This window comes from Diabrotica virgifera, chromosome 8, assembly GCF_917563875.1.
Source record: "Diabrotica virgifera virgifera chromosome 8, PGI_DIABVI_V3a".
NCBI lineage: Eukaryota > Metazoa > Arthropoda > Insecta > Coleoptera > Chrysomelidae > Diabrotica > Diabrotica virgifera.
Window position 1 is genome coordinate 223,585,374 of NC_065450.1, and position 19,993 is coordinate 223,605,366.

General features: G+C 33.2%; 1 protein-coding gene across 1 annotated transcript in view; it reads right to left on the reverse strand.

Annotated features, from left to right (window-relative positions):
- Positions 1–19,993, reverse strand: part of LOC114341612 (uncharacterized) — a 101,448-nt gene that overhangs the window by 67,476 nt on the left and 13,979 nt on the right. The window contains exons 3-4 of the mRNA XM_050657507.1: positions 18,417–18,600; positions 12,434–12,610 (exon numbers count right to left, since the gene is read on the reverse strand). Coding sequence (XP_050513464.1) covers positions 12,434–12,610; positions 18,417–18,600 — 361 coding nt within the window. The remainder of the gene's footprint in view (positions 1–12,433; positions 12,611–18,416; positions 18,601–19,993) is intronic.

A 19,993-nucleotide genomic window follows, 5' to 3' on the forward strand; every position in this document is an offset into this window, starting at 1 on the left:
AATTCCCGTTACTTGACATGTTCTACGTGTCGGGCTTATTAACATGTCCAACATATTTGTCGGACAAAAATTTTTTCACCCGTGTTGAGCTGGCCCCCCCCACTTGCAAAAATTAAAAAACAAATAGCCCTGATTTATGAGCTATTTATGAGCTCTCATATTCCGCAAACTAAAAATTTTGAGCTCGTTCCACTTAGCAGGAATTTAATACCCTAATGGGGGGGGCTGAGTCAGCCCCCCCCACTACTTAAAAATAGGAATATTGAATCGGTTTTTGCGGCAGAATTACGAGCTATTTATGAGCTCTTAAAATTATATAGTTTCGATTTTTGAGCTCATCCCCTTCACCCCCAAACAACCCTTTAATTGATTTAACTTAAGAGAAAGATGCTGAGAAAACTTAAAATATATCGTATTGCGGATATAATTCATATAGCTTATATACTCTAAGAATAAACTATTAAATCAAGAGCATTTCGATTATTGAGCTACAACCCCTTCGCAAGAAAACCACCCTATCTTCCCGGCTTAAGAGAAAGTTGTACTTAAAATGCATTAAACTAATTATTTGGCGACTACATATCATTTAATAATTTATAAGCTTCCAAATTACGCGCATTTAGATCAGTAGATTGCAATTTATTTTGTATAGTGCAGTCACTGAAGGTAAAAATCAACGATTACCTTCAATTTCGGTGAACCTTCATCGATTTTCACGAAAATTGGTCAGTAGTTAGAGGATACGTCAAGAAACAAAGGTGACATGGTACCACCTTGCGCCTTTACCCTGAGGGTGGATACCGCCCCTTCTCGGGGGTGAAAATTATTTTATAAAAAATAAATGCACAAATCAATAAAAGAACAAATTAAAAGCAAAATTTATTATATAAAATTAATAAAATAAGTCAATACTTTTTAAGTTACATATTAAAGATCAAAGATTTTAATTATTTGTGAAAAAAATGCATGTTTTGAAAAGGTTTTTTGTAAATCACTGAAAAACTTTAAGTTTTTACAAAAAAGTTAATAGTAGTTTAATTCGTATAACTTATATTCTAAGAATAAACTCTTAAATCATGCGTCTTTCGATTATAGAGCTACAACCCCTTCGCAAGAAAACGACCCCATATTCCCGGCTTAAGAGAGAGTTGTTCTTAAAATAATTTAAATTAATTATTTGGCGACTACATATCGTTTACTAATTTATGAGCTTGCAAAATATACGCATCTCAATTATTGAATTGCCATTTTCTTTCTATAGTGCAGTCACTGAAGGTAAAAATCAACTAGTACCTTCGATTTCGGTAAATCTCCATTTATTTTCACGAATTGACAATAACAACTTGGGGTTTTAGCCTGGGGTATATGTCACCCCTTCTCGGGAGTGAAAATTACTTTATTAAAAATAACCCCACAAATCGAGAGAGGGACAAATTGTAAGCAAAATTTGTTATATAATGTGATTAAAATAAATCAATACTTTTTGAGTTATTAAAGATCAAATATTTTAATTTTTGGAAAGAAAATGCATGCTTTAGAGCGATTTTTCATAAATGACTCAAAAACTGTAAGTTTTTACAAAAAAGTTTTCATCACTAAAATTGAAGCTAATAAAAAATATAATAAATTGCTTACTTGAAAAACCCTTTAATGTTAATTTAAAGTAAGTTATTGGTAATTAAATATATATTTTTTTCCGCGACTGTTAAAATCTAAGGGTTCAAGTTAAATAACGGGAAAGAGATGCATTTTATAACACTTAGGTACTAAATACTTGTCAAAGTACTTAGAAATACCTATGAAAAATAAGATGCAGACAAAGTTGATAGTATCAAAATCCGCTCACCAATTTTCGTGAAAATGAATGGAGATTTACCGAAATCGAAGTTGCTAGTTGATTTTTACCTTCAGTGACTGCACTATAGAAAGAAAATGGCAATTGAATAATTGAGATGCGTATATTTTGCAAGCTCATAAATTATTAAACGATATGTAGTCGCCAAATAATTAATTTAAATTATTTTAAGAACAACTCTTAAGCCGGGAATATGGGGTCGTTTTCTTGCAAACGGGTTGTAGCTCTATAATCGAAAGACGCGTGATTTAAGAGTTTATTCTTAGAATATAAGCTATACGAATTAAACTACTATTAACTTTTTTGTAAAAACTTAAAGTTTTTCAGTGATTTACAAAAAACCTTTTCAAAACATGCATTTTTTTCACAAATAATTAAAATCTTTGATCTTTAATAACTTAAAAAGTATTGACTTATTTTATTAACTTTATATAATAAATTTTGCTTTGAATTTGTTCTTTTATTGATTTGTGCATTTATTTTTTATAAAATAATTTTCACCCCCGAGAAGGGGCGGTATCCACCCTCAGGGTAAAGGCGCAAGGTGGTACCATCTCACCTTTGTTTCTTGACGTATCCTCTAACCACTGACTAATTTTCGTGAAAATCGATGAAGGTTCACCGAAATTGAAGGTAATCGTTGATTTTTACCTTCAGTGACTGCACTATACAAAATAAATTGCAATTTACTGATCTAAATGCGCGTAATTTGGAAGCTTATAAATTATTAAATGATATGTAGTCGCCAAATAATTAGTTTAACGCATTTTAAATACAACTTTCTCTTAAGCCGGGAAGATAGGGTGGTTTTCTGGCGAAGGGGTTGTAGCTCAATAATCGAAATGCTCTTGATTTAATAGTTTATTCTTAGAGTATATAAGCTATAGGAATTATATTCGCAATACGATATATTAAGTTTTCTCAGCATCTTTCTCTTAAGTTAAATCAATTAAAGGGTTGTTTGGGGGTGAAGGGGATGAGCTCAAAAATCGAAACTATATAATTTCAAGAGCTCATAAATAGCTCGTAATTCTGCCGCAAAAACCGATTCAATATTCCTATTTTTAAGTAGTGGGGGGGGCTGACTCAGCCCCCCCCACTAGGGTATTAAATTCCTGCTCAGTGGAACGAGCTCAAAATTTTTAGTTTGCGGAATATGAGAGCTCATAAATAGCTCATAAATCAGGGCTATTTGTTTTTTAATTTTTGCAAGTGGGGGGGGCCAGCTCAACACGGGTAATTTTTTCATATATTATATAAAGTTTGCTATTGAATAAACTTAAAAAACAACCTGCTAGTTTTCACAATCATACACTTGTCTTTGTCAGGATGTCAGTTCCAAAATTTAAAATCACGTTCCACAATAAACACTTCCCCTGCTCCAGTTTTCCCATATATCAAAATTTGTCCTACTAGACACCGTTAAGCTATTAACACATTTTCAGCTTGCTTTTAATAAACTTTTTTTTGGTACGCGGGATCCAGGACTATTAGGATATTACAGTTAAGATTATATTTCCGTTACTTGAACAAATTTTGATATTATTGCATATATGAATATTTGCGCAAATATATTTGTTAAAAATATAAATATTCTTTTGTGGAACATAGATATCGAAGTGAAAATAAAACAGAAAAGATAAATATTATAAAAAAAAAGGAATAACCATTTTCAATGTCGTTGCAACACGAAACCACAGCCGCGCGATATTCTAGTCCAATCAGAGAGTGCCGCAAGCACCTCTACCGGTTTCGAAACTTATTAGTCTCTCATCAGGAGGCACATATGCTGCTCTCTCTGACCCAACCAAAACAAACCCCGGCGTGCAGTCACGGATCGCAACGAACGAAATGGCATAGATGCCCTAGCGGCAACTGCTATCAAAAGTCTAAGTTTTCAGTCTAATGGCATATAAAGCAACATAATGCTACTCTACATCCCACCAGAAAAAAAAAACAATGGGAACCTTCTCTGGTTACACCTCCGAGGCTTCTACAATTTGCAAGCCATACGGATGCCGAGACTAAGGATGAGAGACTAATAAGTTTCGAAACCGGTAGAGGTGCTTGCGGCACTCTCTGATTGGACTAGAATATCGCGCGGCTGTGGTTTCGTGTTGCAACGACATTGAAAATGGTTATTCCTTTTTGATTTAATTTACTCTGTTTGGAGTACAAAGGGAACTATTCTCGTTGGAACTTTACCGCGCTGAGAAGATGGGACGTGAATTATATATTGTAAAATTCCCTCATCTTCCTTAGTCTCGGCATCCGCATGGCTTGCAAATTGTAGAAGCCTCGGAGGTGTAACCAGAGAAGGTTCCCATTGTTTTCTTTCTGGTGGGATGTAGAGTAGCATTATGTTGCTTTATATGCCATTAGACTGAAAACTTAGACTTTTGATAGCAGTTGCCGCTAGGGCATCTATGCCATTTCGTTCGTTGCGATCCGTGACTGCACGCCGGGGTTTGTTTTGGTTGGATCAGAGAGAGCAGCATATGTGCCTCCTGATGAGAGACTAATAAGTTTCGAAACCGGTAGAGGTGCTTGCGGCACTCTCTGATTGGACTAGAATATCGCGCGGCTGTGGTTTCGTGTTGCAACGACATTGAAAATGGTTATTCCTTTTTGATTTACTTTACTCTGTTTGGAGTACAAAGGGAACTATTCTCGTTGGAACTTTACCGCGCTGAGCAGATGGGACGTGAATTATATATTGTAAAATTCCCTCATCTTCCTTAGTCTCGGCATCCGTATGGCTTGCAAATTGTAGAAGCCTCGGAGGTGTAACCAGAGAAGGTTCCCATTGTTTTCTTTCTGGTGGGATGTAGAGTAGCATTATGTTGCTTTATATGCCATTAGACTGAAAACTTTGACTGATAAATATTATGTTTATTATGAGATTAGCCACAGTTGATTGTAATCACAATAATTTCATTTTTTCAACGTTTGAGTTTGCCAATTTTTGTTGTGATATCGTCGACTTTTGTTTTTGATCTTACCCAGTCGTTCCTCTTTTTATCTGACAGTCTCTGCCCCTTTCTATTGGGGTCAATTTATTCGTATTGGCCTTGATTAGGGTCCATTGCATCGTGCGGCTGTAAATAAGATAATGATTGACCCGTGTTGAGCTGCCCCCACCCACTTGCAAAAATTAAAAAACAAATAGCCCTGATTTATGAGCTATTTATGAGCTCTCATATTCCGCAAATCAAAAATTTTGAGCTCGTTCCACTGAGCAGGAATTTAATATTTTAGACCCCCCACTACTTAAAAATAGGAATATTGAATCGATTTTTGCGGCAGAATTACGAGCTATTTATGAGCTCTTGAAATGATATAGTTTCGATTTTTGAGCTCATCCCCTTCACCCCCAAACAACCCTTTAATTGATTTAACTTAAGAGAGAAATGCTGAGAAAACTTAAAATATATCGTATTGCGGATATAATGCCTATAACTTATATATTCTAAGAATAAACTATTAAATCACGTGCATTTCGATTATTGAGCTACAACCCCTTCGCAAAAAAACTACCCCATCTTCCCGGCTTAAGAGAGGGTTGTACTTAAAATGCATTAAATTAATTATTTGGCGACTACATATCATTTAATAATTTATGATCTCCCAAATTACGCGCATTTAGATCAATAAATTGCAATTTATTTTGTATAGTGCAGTCACTGAAGGTAAAAATCAACGATTACCTTCAATTTCGGTGAACCTTCATCGATTTTCACAAAAATTGGTCAGTGGTTAGAGAATGCCTCAAGAAACAAAGGTGACATGGTGCCACCTTGCACCTTTACCCTAAGGGTGGATACCGCCCCTTCTCAGGGTTGAAAATTATTTTATAAAAATAACTGCCAAATTAATAAAAAGACAAATTATAAGCAACATTTGTTATAGAAAGTTATTAAAATAAGTCAATACTTTTTAAGTTATTAAAGGTCAAAGATTTTAATTATCCGTGAAAAAATGCATGTTTTGAAGCGGTTTTTCGTGAATCACTGAAAAACTGTAAGTTTTTACAAAAAAGTTAATAGTAGTTTAATTCGTATAGCTTATATTCTAAGAATAAACTCTAACTAAAGTCACGCGCATTACGACTATTGAGCTACAACCCCTTCGCAAGAAAATCATCCCATATTCCCGGCTTAACAGAGAGTTGTACTTAAAGTAAAGTAAAGTATTGTTGGAGTTATTATTTTAAATATGATTTAAAAAAATCAAAATTTTTCAAATTTTCGTAAATTATTTGCTTTTGATAATAACTCCCACAATGCTCGATACACGTAAAAAATTATAGATAACGAAATTTGAGTTTTTTTTATTAGAAAAGATTTTACTTGTCTTTTGATTTCTGTATGGATCAAAATATGTAACGAAGATAGAAACGTTTAAGCCTAAATTTTACTACGAGAACAATGTAACAGGAGCCCTTTACTATTATCCTAAAAAAATAAAGTATTTGAAAGATTAAATGTAGTACAGTTTCATAGCTCTTGAAATTATCTTTCAAATAGTTGAATGTGCGTGATATCATAAAAATTAACAGAGTTATTAAAAAAAAAATTCATTTTTTTGGAAAGATTTTTGGAGTATAAATTTTGATGCAATCAACTTTTTCTGGATCTCATTTGATAGGTATTTCTAAGTACTTTGACAAGTATTAAGTAAGTGTTACATAAAATGCATCTCTTTCCCGTTATTTAAGCTTGAATCCTTAGATTTGAATAGTCGCAGAAAAAATATACATTTAATTACCTATAAATTACTTTAAATTAACATTATTTTTAAGTTAGCAACTTATTATATTTTTTATTAGCTTCAATTTTAGTGATGAACCCTTTTTTGTAAAAACTTACAGTTTTTGAGTTATTTATGAAAAATCGCTTTTTCTTTCACAAAAATTAAAATATTTGATCTTTAATAACTCAAAAAGTATTGATTTATTTTAATAACAATATATAACAAATTTTGCTTAGAATTTGTCGCTCTCTCGATTTGTGAGGTTATTTTTAATAAAGTAATTTTAACCCCCTAGAAGAGCTGACATATACCCCAGGCTAAAACCGCAAGTTGTTATTGTTAATTTTGTTTCTTAAGGTATCCTCTATCCGTTCACCAATTTTCGTGAAAATGAATGGAGATTTACCGAAATCGAAGGTCATAGTTGATTTTTACCTTCAGTGACTGCACTATAGAAAGAAAATGGCAATTCAATAATTGAGATGTGTATATTTTGCGAGCTCATAAATTATTAAACGATATGTAGTCGCCAAATAATTAGTTTAAATTTTTTTAAGTACAACTCTCTCTTAAGCCGGAAATATGGGATGGTTTTCTTGCGAAGGGGTTGTAGCTCAATAGTCGAAATACCCGTGATTTAAGAGTTTATTCTTAGAATATAAGCTATACGAATTAAACTACTACCTACTAACTTTTTTAGTAAAAACTTTTTTCAGTGATTTACGAAAAACCGCTTCAAAAGATGCTCATAAATTATTAAATGATATGTAGTCGCCAAATAATTAATTTAACGTATTTTAAGTTTAACTTTCTCTTAAGCCGGGAAGATGGGGTAGTTTTCTTGCGAAGGCGTTGTAGCTCAATAATCGAAATGCACGTGATTTAATAGTTTATTCTTAGAATATATAAGCTATAGAAATTATATCCGCAATACGATATATTTTAAGTTTTCTCAGCATTTTTTTCTTAAATTAAATCAATTAAAGGGTTGTTTGGGGGTGAAGGGGATGAGCTCAAAAATCGAAACTATATCATTTCAAGAGCTCATAATTAGCTCGTAATTCTGCAGCAAAAAATCGATTCAATATCCCTATTTTTAAGTAGGGGGGGGGGCAGCTCAACACGGGTCAATGATTGTTAATATGCTGGGCAACATGAGAGCCAACGATCGACAAGCGGTCTCGGCACCTTTAGAAGAAAAAGAAGGGTCCATGTTTGACATCCACATGTCATGATAGGAAGGATACACTGTTGAATACCCTGCTCCTCAAATATTGAGGTATTTTGCGGTTGTTAAGTATCCAACTAAGTTTACCAAATCCTGCCCATGCCATTCTTGCTCTTTCAGTGATTTCCGCACTTTGGTCCTCTTTGTCAAGTTTCAGTATTGGGATTAGGTAGATATATTCATGGACTTGTTCTATCTTACTGTCATGTAGAGCCACGTATAACTTATCGAATTACTTGAAAAGAAAAACTTAAACCTGAGAGACATCAGGATCATTAGCACTATCTATCATAATCAGATCGCTGTTGTAAAAGAGAACAACGTATTTTCAAATGAAATACAAATTGAGAGGGGCGCCAGGCAGGACTGTGTCATGTCTCCTACCTTGTTCAATTTGTATTCAGAGGAAATAATCCAGGAAGCACTAGAAGAACTAACTACGGGAATAAAAGTAAATTGAAACAGACTGTATGGCTTTTTAGCCATTTTCAATTTAATTAATTTTTAATTATTATTTACATACCAATATCGAGGGCGCATAAGGTAGTGGTTCCTTCTTTATCATTTTAATGAATGACAGTGCTCAGCTGTTCACGTGAACTCAGAATGGTTTGACGCAGCCATGTTGTAATTTTAAACTAAAATATAATTTAGATGTGATAAACTTTTAATTTTAAGAGTTTTATACCCGATATCTGTGGTTTTTGCCCAGTATCCATGATTTATCATGTGAATTTTAACAATTGCTCTTCTATGAAGGATTTATAAGAGGACGTAAGTTTTTTCAATCTTTTGTTTATAAAAAATCTCTTATCTTAAACGTCCTTTTAGGAAGCTCTGATGATGGCACGTTATGTGTTGAAAGTACTTAGCTGATTATTAAAATTTTTTTACACACTTTCAATTTCTTTGAGAACATACACCTGTTTGCCGGTTTGACCTATAAAAGTAAATGGCCAACCAATCAATAATATACGGTTTGCCGACGACACTATTTTATTTGCGGAATGTCTTGAGGATTTATAACAAATGGTTGACAGAGTGGTAGAAGTCAGCGAAGTGTTCTCCGTATTGTTTTATGGGTTGGAGGAATGGACATTAAAGAAATATGTTTCGGACAGATAAGAAGCCTTCGAGTTGGTTCTACAGAAAGATATTAAGCATACCTTGGGAGGATAGAGTCACGAATAACGAGGTGTTGAGAAGAATACGAAGAGATAAAGAGGTTTGAAATACAATATAAGTTAGAAAACTGCCATATATGGGCAGACCCGCCGAGAGGGAAGTACAACCGGTACATTTTACCAAAGACGTAATTTTTCCCGTTTTTATTTTGCTCTTCAGTCTATTTGCATCTTCTTCTTCTTCTTTTGCCCTTTAATTCATCCAATTTTGAACATAGGCTTCCCCCAGTTTCCTCCATTCGCCTCTGTTTAGTTCTTTCTGTTTCCAGTGCGTTCCTCCTATCTTTTTAATGTCGTCTCCCATCTCATCTGGGGTCGTCCTCTTGCTCTCTTTCCTGTCCATGGTCTCCATTGTTGTATCGTGGTATTCCACCTATTGTCCGTTTGTCTAGCGTTTTGATCTGCGAAGCTCCATTTTAGTCTGGCTATATGTTGTACTGCGTCTTTGACTTTTGTTTTATTTCTTACCCAGTTGTTTTGCTTTTTGTCTGTCAATTTTACTCTTAACATTGCTCTCTCCATGGCTCTTTGTGTCTTCATTATTTTATCCATGTTTGCCTTGGTCAAGGTCCATGTTTGGCATGCGTATGTGAGAATTAGGAGTATGCACTGGTCAAACACTCTTGTTTTTAAGTATTGTTGTATTTTTTATTCTTTAGGACCCATTTTAATTTTGTAAATCCTGCCCAGGCTAATCTGACCCTTCTTTTTACCTTCGCTGTTTGGTTTTCCTTATCTATCTTTATCATCTCTCCCAGATATATATAATCATTAACCGCTTCTATTGTGGTGTCGTTTAGTATTACGTTTCTATTATCTTGTGTGTTTGTCATTGTTTTTGTTTTGGCCAAATTCATTTTTAGACCTATTTGTTCGGATTCATTTGCTAGTTCGGTTAGCATCGGTACCGGGGTCCGCTCATCCCTCTCGGCGGGCCTGTATCTGGGACATGTCATGAGGGGTGAGCGTTATAAATTGTTGCAATTAATGATACTAGAAAGAGTACAGACTAGAGCGAGTCGTGGAAGAAGACACATCTCCTGGTTAAACAATTTGAGAGCTTGGTTTAACTGCACTTCTGCTGATCTCTTTGGAGCAGCAGTATCGAAAGTGCGAATTGCCATGATGGTTGCCAAACTTCTTAGAGGTGATGGCACATGAAGAAGAAGAATAACTATAAATAGCAGTGAGAAAGTGAAAAACATTAAAACACTATAAATATTTATTTCAAAAATAATGGTAATTCCTTAATACTATTACATGTAACGCATTTTTATTTAAGTACACTTTTCCTTAGTTCCTCTTCCGCCTTCCAAAAATATTCCCGGTCCTTGAACAGCGGTAACGTCCGTTCACAAAGTACGTCTTCTGATTCTAGGTCTCCTCCAAGTTCTTTTGGTAAACATTTTTTTGGGAATGCTTCTTCCGGATTCCAGCCTACTTGATGGATGATTACTTAAAATATTAAGAAATAACGTAAAATAATTGAATGCAGACTTAAAATTTTTATTGTAAAAGAATTGGAAAAATATATAGGTCTAAAATCAATAAGAAAGACATTAAAGTGTCATTAGACTGTTTGCATTTGACTTTCCCTTCCATGCTAAAATTAATTTTGTCTGGGTGTAATTATGTTAAAAGTACACGAAACCAACTGCAAATTATAAACTCAGCAGCATTATTTTTTAAAGTACCTATTAAGAATGCCTATATTGCCATTTAGGTTCGAAATTAGTCTGGTAAAAGAAGGGTATAAAATACCCAAAAGACCAAATTTCATTCATTTCTTAGTTTTGGTGCGATGGCAGCTGACGTCAAATAATAAGTTTACAGTTTTTTGGCGAACCTCGTAGAAATAGTTTTAATTCTTTGTCACTCTCCTTAAAACAAAAAAATATAGACTGTAACAAACCAAACCCTAACACTGCGCCTCTGGAGGATTGCTGTGTGATGGTCACCCACCGACACATGGCATTCCGAGAACTCGGTACCAGTGTTTGAGTATATTTTTGAGAGTTGTCGTATCTTCTTCGTATCTTTAAATAAATCGGATATTTGCGTATATTTTTCACTGTATCTACCAATCTACTACAACAGGCTAATAACAAAAACTTAAAAAAAATCCGCTTCTTATTTATATATTCCCAATAACACATTAATTTTCTTTGGTTCGACCCAAATTTCTATAACTAGCCTAAGAAGAGATAAAAGGGACCTGTGCGAATTGTTTTATTTAGAATTTTGATGCACAAATGTTTCCACTTAAGGCATACTGAGCCAATTCAAATTTCAAAAACAGGGATTATGCCGTCCGATTTTATTTATGGGTTTTTAGTCTTTAAACTTATGATGGCTACTGCACGATTTAGTTTTATTTTTATTTTATGTAGTGCAATGCTTGTAAACTTCTGTTTGTGACAATACTTTTTTATAATGCATAAATGGTAAAATTAAAAAGTGAAGCCAATATATTATATTTGTTTTTTAATTTAAAAAAAGTATTTTTATTGCTATTCATTCTACCATTTTCAAACGCTAGCGTAGAAAGGGTTTTCAGTAATGTATTCAATATAAAAAAAAAGATAAAAGAAACCTCTTAAATACATCTACAATTGGGGCTTTATTGGCGACAAAAGATGGTGTCGGTAATACTGGCTGTGTAACATTTACATATTATGTAACATATGACAAAATAAAAAATAAGAATTTTGTACTTTATTATATTGTGTCTTTTTGTGTGTTTTGGATTACGTACATTTTTAGGTTTTGAATGTTTTAAGGCTTTCAGCTAGGTTTTTATTGTTTTAGTTGTAATAAATCTGTAGTTGTTAACAGAACATAGGGGCAAAATTTCGGGCCAATAATTTTTAAACGCATTCATTTTTTTTTCGAATATTTAGAAAACTAATAAATATTTTTGAAACATTTAAGCGCAGAATGAAAGGTTACATTAATACAGAATAACTTTTGACGTAGCGTATCCAACGGTGTAATCAGGATGATCCTAAGGGGGGGGGGTTACAACTACTGGATGGTCTCTGGGAGGGGTCGCCCCAAAATCGCTACTGTCATTAACACGCCAACTTGCTGAACTTTGATACGAGAAGTATAAAAAAAATATGCATTGAAATCCAGATCCTGTAATTTTTTGAGCATTATAAAGTGAGTACAAATACATACAATTTTTTTTTGTTATTACATATTCAATTTACCCTGCCCTTCTCGTAGACTATTATCGATAAGGTAAAGTTGTCACTATTTTGGGTCGCGCCCCTCAGAGAGGTATGGAATAGTAATGGTGTTAAGCGAAGTGTAGAGAGCTCAAAGTACATCCATTTGGGGGGGGATTCTAACCTCCCAAATACCTCCAAATACCCCAAATACCTCCAAATACCCCAAATAATACCTACTTACCCTTTTTATAAGGTCTGAAGCCATAAACACCTTAAGAATGCTCAACAATTGATCCACGAAATAATTTCCGTTCATTAAATGCATTCCTTTGAACTGAGTTGGTATTCCTTCTCCAAGATAATTGAAATATTTCTTTAACGAGATTGGATTCAATTTAAACGCGTGTAAAAACCCGAACTAAAACAAATAAACAAAAAAAGGTTAGTAGAAACGAAATGTGTTAAGGCTATGGGTACATAATTCGCAAATATTTTACGTGTATCCCTACTTTTTCTGTCTTTACACGGCAAATTACGTGTAGTAAAATTCACACTGGTATGGATATGTAAACATTACTAGAATGTCATTCTACTCGAAAATGTCATCATTAATTTAAAGAGACGGGTTTTGAATGTTCTTGGATAACTGTTATTTTTATAATTGCAAATTATTAATTCAGTTAATAAAAGTGATAATTTTTTCACTAACTATGTATTCAGTGATTGTAATAATTTATTTGTACAACAAAGACTAATACTCAATCGAGAAAAGAGGAAAAGTGTTAAAGTGATTTTTTAATAATATATTGTTATGGAACGCTTACAATTTTGAACATCTTTAACAACAAAATACTTGGATCACAGAATATACTATCCTGATGTATTCTCTGCTTGGATCTTCCACAAATAATACACAATAAATAACTTTTTATCAAGTTCACGTCTTAAATCAATTATTTATCAAATACACTATATATCAATAATATTTAATCAATAACTAAACATATTCCCGATGCAATGTCAAATATTTAAAATTGTCACTGATTGTCAGTGTCTGACTGACAATATATGCTGACAATATTATATTCGGCTGAGTGCGTTGTAAGACAAAGATAGATTTAGAAAATATTACCACGACATTGTGTTCATTTTTTTCGAATCCTGAAAAAACCAATAAATATTGTTGAAAAATTTAAACGCAGAATGAAAGACTAAATTATTACCGTGGGCCGAAAGTCCCTTAGAATAAATAAAAGTTTATTTTGAATGATATATTTGAAATTAAAAATTACACTAAATTTTCTCTTAGTTTTTCACCCCTGTAACTTATTAAAATAAACATTATAGAAGTTCTCAGGGACTTTCGGCCCTCGCTAATAACGTAATCTTTCATTCTGCGTTTAAATTTTTCAAAAATATTTACTAGTTTTCTCAGGATTCGAAAAAAATGAATCCCCATTTGAATAGCGTTGCAGCCGAAAATACGTACCGATCCTCTTAAGGTGCTAGTATTGTAGTTATAAACAAGCCCTTATGAACAAAATAATGTATTTATTTCAGAAAGCCACTGCGCATCCGCTAGGAAAAATATTCTGATTCGGATTTTTTGCAAAATCTTACTCAAAAAGGACCCCTTTTAACACATTTACATGTTGCCAGGTGCAAAAGTGAGTCAAACATTTTTTAAACGTTTTTTTTTTGTTTTTTTCCTAAAATTATTTTTTTCCATCGAACAAAGTTTTTTTAGGTTAATTGGATCATACCAAACAGAAAAGGTCTTTAGTGACTTTTCTCTGAAGTTGATAGTTTTTGACATATAAGCGATTAAAAATTTAAAAATTGCGAAATCGGCCATTTTTAACCTTTAAAACCTATGTGAAAAATTAAAAATTTCAATATTGCCAAGGTAGGTAGATATTCTTTAAACATTGATTGATGAAATCCCGAAGAGTTTTTTGCAATACAATATCGAAAACCCCTTTGTTTTTTAATTGCTAATCAAGCGGGCGCGACACTATTTTCAACCGTTGCATGTATACAGGGTGAGGCAGATAAAGGGCCTATTAGAAATATCTCGAGAACTAAAGCTAAGAGAATCTTGAAAATTGGAATACAGGGGTTTTGAGGTATGAACTATTTAATGAAAATATTTTCTTCTCTTTGCTACTTCCGGTTATACCGGAAGTTGATTGTAACTTCGTTTTTTTAAATGGGACACCCTGTATATTTTTACATTTTTTGATTCTCCTCGATTTCTTCTTTCTTAAAATATAAGGTTTTGTAATATTATACAGGGTAGGTTAAAAGATAATTACGATTTCTTATTAATTTCGTAGCAACATTAACACCCTGTAGGATTGTAGTAGATTGGTATAATAAACTGTATTAATGTTCAAATGATTTTTAATATAGTCTACTATTGTTAAGAGTTATTCTTATAGTTAAACTTTTCATTTTAGTATACAGGGTTGGTCGAAACTCGGAATGAGTATTTTCTGAGTTTTCTTAAATAGAACACCCTGTATTTTAGTATTGTAATGAAATATTATTTTATAGTACTTTTTAATTTCTTAAGCATTCCCTATACCTAACTTCTTTAATTTGTGAGTTATTGATGATTAAAGCCAAACATTAATTGCAACACAAAATAGGTGAAATTGTATTAGGTTGGCCGTGAAAATATTCAGTCACGAATAATTTTTTGGAAATAAATACATATTAATCTATACTGATACTTAAAATTGCCAATAGTGGTTGAGGTATCAAAATACCATCGAAGTTAAGATTGTTGGTGCGATTAACAATTAAGCACAAACTAAAGCAGTTAGGTATAGGAAATGCTTAAGAAGTAATAAGTACCATGAAATATCATTTCACTACAATACTAAAATATAGGGTGTTCCATTTAAGAAAACTCAGAAAATACTCATTCCGAGTTTCGACCCACCCTGTATATTAAAATAAAAATTTAGCTACACTAATAATTGTTAACAATAGTAGACTATATTAAAAATCATTTGAACATAAATAGAGTTTATTATGTCAAACTACTACAATCCTACAGGGTGGGAATATTGCTACGAAATTAATAAGAAAACGTAATTATCTTTTAACCTACCCTGTATATTATTACAAAACCTTATATTTTAAGAAAGAAGAGATCGAGGAGAATCCAAAAATGTAAAAATATACAGGGTATCCCATTTAAAAAAACGAAGTTATAAGCAACTTCCGGTATAACCGGAAGTACCAAATAGATGAAAATATTTTCATTAAATAGATTAGTCTTCAAAACCCCCTTATTCCAATTTTCATAATTCAATTGTCTTTAGTTCTCGAGATATTTCTAATAGGCCCTTTATCTGCCTCACCCTATATAAATGCGTAAATATAATATGTGCGGAAAAATATTCTGACTCAATTTTTTTTCACCATTTTGCTTGAAAAGGTCTCCTTTTAACAAATTTTCATGTTGTCACGATCAAAAGGCATTCACAACTTTTTTAAACGTTTTTTTTTTGTTTTTTCCTTAAACTAATTTTTTTGCATCGGACAAAATTTTTTTTGGTTTTTTAAATCATTCCAAATAGACAAGATCTTAAGTGACTTTTCTCTAAATGTGATAGTTTTCGAGATATGTATAAGCGATTAAAAATTTAAAAATTGTAAAATCGGTCATTTTTAACCCTCAAAAACTACGGGTGAAACCCAAAAATTTCAATGTTACCAAGGTAATACGTATATATTCTACGAGCATCGATTGAGGAAATCCCGAAAAGCTTTTGGCAATATCGAAAAGCCCTTTGTTTTTTAATTGCTAATCAAGCGGGCGCGACACTATTTTCAACTTATTTTCAATGTAGATGTTCAAGTTTAAAAAAAAAATTGTTCAAAACATTTTTGGACTCATTTTTGACTCTGGCAACATGCAAAATTGTTAATAGGGAACCTTTTCAAGCAAGATGGTAAAAAAAATGAATCAGAATATTTTTCAGCACATATTTTATATTTACGCATATTACATTGGTTGAAAATAGTGTCGCGCCCGCTTGATTATCAATTAAAAAACAAAGGGCTTTTCGATATTGTATTACAACAAACTCTTAGGGATTTCATCAATCGATGTTTAAGAATATCTACCTACCCTAGCAACATTGAAATTTTCAGTTTTTCATATAGTTTATGAGGGTAAAAAATTGCCAATTTCGCAATTTTTAAATTTTTAATCGCTTATAATGTCAATAACTATCATATCAACTTTAGAGAAAAGTCACTAAATATCTTTTCTGTTTGGAATGATCCAAAATACCTAAAAAAAACTTTTTGCACGATTGATCATTTTTGACTGTTTACCGTGACAGATTTTACGTCAGTACTACAGATTTACTAGCAGCATTTTACTACAGATTTACTAGCAACTCGACGGTAAGTAATCCAACTCGACGGTAAGTACTCCAACTCGACGGTAAGTAATTCACTTACCGTCGAGTTAAAAAATCTCTTAATTTTAATTTATTTTTTGAAAAAATAAAGAAAACTAACGAATTATTTATTAATATTGAAACTTATGGTACAATTTGTTATATTATTTAATGAAATCCCACTTGTTTGGGCTCTGGTTTCACTTCGAACAGAAACTCCTGCAGAATCGCATACATTAGTAGTATTACTAGTATTGCACAATATTTTTTCGGCAAAATCTATTTTATTTTGAAGAGAATCTTCTACATAGCTTTCTGCCACTGTCGATGAACGCCAACCTCCATGACGCTTTAATCCGAGGACATCAACACCTTTATTAGCCAAAAGCGTTGCTGATGTCCTCCTGAACGAATGGCCAGTATAGTTCTCGGGATTAGGCAAATTTAAGAATTTGGCAATTTGAGAAGGCCAGCCCCCGATTGTCCCTTTCCCTATTACTTGAGCACAACATTTTCCTTTGGCGTATCTTAAGAACAAATGATTTGACTTTACTTGTAATGGACGAAGTTTTATATACTTTAAAATTATTGACAACTAAATAAAAACTCAATTCTCCATTGTTGTTATGCATCCTAGTTACTACCTAACAACCAAAGTATCTATCTTGATAAAATGAATGAAACTAGTCAATATGACGAAAATGTTTAATTTTATAATTTATAATGGTATCAATCGTGCAAAAAACGTTATAAGCATGTCGAACGTTAAGGGTAACCGATCTCAGACAATAATTGGAGTCGTCGCTCCGCTCCTCCTCCAAACAATTGTCTTCGATCGGTATAAAACCCTTACCGTTCTCCATACTTAATATACTATTGTTCGATGTAAAAAAATAATTTAAAAAAAAAATAAAAAAAAATGTTTAAAAAATTTTTGACCCACTTTTGGACCTGGGAACATGCAAATTTGTTAAAAGGGGTCCTTTTTGAGTAAGATTGTGCAAAAAATTCGAATCAGAATATTTTTCCTAGTGGATGCGCAGTGGCTTTCTGGACTAATTAGAATCTACACTTAACAATATAAACGTAAATAAGACAAAGCTTATGATCATTTAGCAACAAAAAGATAACAGAATATCGATTCTACGGCAACCCAATCCCTGTAGAAAGAGTGAGGCATTACAACTACCTCGGCACCATAATAAATGAAGAATGGACCAACAACCAAGAGATAAGAGCGCGCATCGGAAAAGCTAGATTCACTTTCAACCGGATGGGAGCCTCTCTTGGTGTAAAATAAGAATGCTGCGTAGTTACGTCTTCTCTGTCCTTTTTTATGATGTTGAATCATGGACATTGAACGAAGATATGTGCAGACATTATTGGAAGCATTCAAGATGTGGCTATATCGTAGAATACTTAAAATGTTGTGAACTGACCGAGTCATAAATGAAGAAGTACTCAGAAGAATGAAGAAGAACCAAGAGGTACCTACTGACCACCATTCAATTTAGAAAGTTCCAATAATTCGGACACATTATGCGAAATGAATCCAGATATGCCCTTCTACAAGCGATCCTGCAAGGAAAAATATTTGGAAAGCGGGGTCCAGGAAGAAGAAGAACATCCTGGTTAAACAATCTCAGAACCTGATTCCACACAACATCTGTGCAGCTTTTTCGCACTGCTGCAGATAAGATTAAGATTGCCATGATGATCGCCAACATTCGTCACGGATAGGCACAGCAAGAAATGAATTGTAGTTATTTAAAAATAAAATTCCTATACATCTAATATTCTCACCCCTTTCATATCAGCTAGAAACATAACTCCATCTGGTGGGCTATTGTGGTGTTCTATATCTATTAGCATTAATGAGGCTTTCATAACGGGATTCAGTTCAAAGTTACTGCTATCTGTATCCTTGAGACTAAGATAAACCACTTGATAGTTTTCTTCTGTCCGATTTGGTATGCTTACCATTCTCCTGAAACAAATATCAATCATGTTGATTCATATTCTCATGTTGATTCATATTCGCGGTGTGCAGGATCTATTTTACTCCAAATCAGGCCCGAGGCACTATACAATTTTCGGGCCCCTAAATATGATTTAATAATGATACTAGTTGTACTGTAAAATTCTTTAAAATGTGTCACTTCTTCCACTGAATAATCAACATCGATATCGTTCTCATATTCAGTAATAGTTTTCAAGTCTACTGTTTCACTATTGTCTGCGTACAGTATGTTAAAAATATCGTTTACAGAATTATAAGCATCTATTCGTATAAATAGTTGCTCAATTAAAGTATCACAAATAGGTAGAAAACTATTTGTTTAAAATTTTCCGGTCCTTTTAAAAAAATCGATAAGAACAGTTTATGCTTTATGGATATAACTCTTATTGTTATCATTTATCATTTCCTGTTCGTAAAATGAAAGAATTTTGAAAATTTATGTTGTTGCAATAAAAAATTTTTTGGTTGTCTTTTCGGGCCCCATCAAAATGCGGGCCCGAGGCAGGTGCCTCACGGGCCTAGTGATAAAATAGGCCCTGGCGGTGTGCAAGTACTTGGAGGGGATACGATCGTGCGAGAATAGCGGAGAAATCTTGCAACTTTCTTAAATAATTCATATTGTCAATTGGAATTGTCAAATTGACGTATATTTCATACCTACTGTCATTGAAGAAGAAAAATTATATGTTGCTCACAATATTGATATGATATGCAATTATATAAAAGTATATTTAATTAATTGTATTTTGCTTGCAGTGCTGCATTATAATAACTAATTTTATTTACTACATACAATGGTTTACCTTTTAATAACATAACCTAAATCTTCCTTTTTTATTTTTTTTTGGGCTACGGCCTTGACAATTATCCAGCAACCAGGACCAATATGATTGGCCAATATAATTAAAAGTGCGAAAAATGTTGCCGAGCTATGAAACCTGGTGTCGCTTTTCCGAACTTGTACGATCTCAACTACAAACAACTGAAAATAATACCCCAGGAAACAGTGAAATACAGAAAAGACTCAAGGAGGGGGCGCTAAAGATATGTTGAGTTACCTTTACTGTACTTAGTAAGGGGGGTTAGGTTTGAAAATTTTAAAATAACCGAAAATACAGCATGGAATCCTATATCTAACTTCGACTTCGACTCGGTTCGCAGCAGCTTCGCACCAGAGCGCTTGAGCCTAGTATGAAACGTTCAACAGCTGTTCTTCTTCTCTTTTGTAAATAACTCAGCGATTCAAAAACATATTTCGGTGTGCATCACTTTACGATTTGATAGACAAAAAAGACATTGAAAAGAAAAGTTGTCAAAACTTTAACGCGTTTTTCTCAAAATTGCTTTTTTGAAGGTGGTG